The sequence below is a fragment of the Oryx dammah genome, unplaced genomic scaffold (genome assembly GCF_014754425.2).
Source record: "Oryx dammah isolate SB20612 unplaced genomic scaffold, SCBI_Odam_1.1 HiC_scaffold_13, whole genome shotgun sequence".
In the NCBI taxonomy this organism is placed as follows: Eukaryota; Metazoa; Chordata; class Mammalia; order Artiodactyla; family Bovidae; genus Oryx; species Oryx dammah.
Window position 1 is genome coordinate 4,303,720 of NW_024070197.1, and position 1,241 is coordinate 4,304,960.

The 1,241-nt window shown below is 42.5% G+C and overlaps 1 protein-coding gene across 1 annotated transcript in view; it reads right to left on the minus strand.

The window, feature by feature from the left end:
- Positions 1-620: 620 nt before the first annotated feature.
- The window catches only part of LOC120871974 (cationic amino acid transporter 3-like), a 44,841-nt gene continuing 44,220 nt past the window's right edge, over positions 621-1,241 (minus strand). Inside the window, 1 exon segment of the mRNA XM_040252074.1 lies at positions 621-1,009. Coding sequence (XP_040108008.1) covers positions 906-1,009 — 104 coding nt within the window. The 3' untranslated portion in view covers positions 621-905.

Genomic DNA, 1,241 nt, shown 5'->3' on the forward strand with positions numbered 1-1,241 from the left:
TAAAGCTGGAGGGAAAGATGAAAATGACCATTTCTCTTCCTCAGTAAAATAATCCATTTTATGTGTTATTATTCTCTTTTTCTTAAATTCTCCTTCATCTGATATTAATATGGCTATGCATCTTTCTTGTGTTACTGTTTGCACAATGTATCTCTTCCTTTCCTTCTGCTTCCAACCCATCTGCTTTCTCATGTTTAAAATGCAACTCTTTTTCAAAATTTGCATTTATGTTTTTTCTTATTTTTTTGGCCACACTGCACAGTTTACAGGATCTTAGTTCCCCAACCAGGGAATGAACCCTGCGTGTCTTAAATCCTGGACCTCGAGGGAATTCCCTAAAGTGCAACTCTGTTTATTTTTTTAAGATTTTAAAAATATTTTTAAAGTCTTTATTGCTTCTGCTTTATGTTTTGGGTTTTGGGCCATGAGGCATGTGGGATCCTAGTCCCATGACCAGGGATTGAACCTGCACCCCCTGCATTAAAAGGCAAGTCTTAATCACTGGATTGCCAGGGAAACCCCTGAAGTACAGCTCTTGTCACAGTATATGGTTACCTGTGTTTCCTTCCCATGTGACAATCTATGTGTTTTCACTGGAAACAGGCACAAGAAGGAACTGCTTATGTTCAACTTAACATTTTATTTCTTCCTCTGGTTTCTGGTTACAGTTTTGTACATTTTTCATGAAAATCCTCTTTTCTGGATGCGTATGATGCTTTTAAGTGTTTCCTTCAGCATTTGCAGCATTAAAGTCACTTTGTCCACTGGCAATAAATACACGGCTGTAAATGCATTCCGCCTTCACAGTCCATAGAGGCTCACAGTGCCCCTCGAACCAGCAGATCCTCCAGGGCATGGGGGGATTCCACACAGCATCTCTCTCTTGTGGTTAAGATGACTCAGCATCAGGGATGTTTTCGTCCAGCATTTGGGAGGTGGAGGCTGGTGTGTTGCTCGGTGTCCTCCTCTAAGTTGTGTCGGATCCCATATCCAAAGTATATGGCAAATCCTAGTAGGGAAATGAGACAGTGAGAAGTAAAAGCAGGCGCTCTCCTCACTTATAAATGCCCAATAGGCCTCCTATTATGGCAGCTGACACAGTTTAGGGGAGAGGTGGTAGGAAGATTGGGTTCGGTGACCCAAGAGGCCTCTTTACTCTGGAAAGTCACTTACCAATCCCCATCCAGATGCCAGATAGGACCCAGGTCCCAGTGCTCATGTGCACCATCAGGTAAACGTTC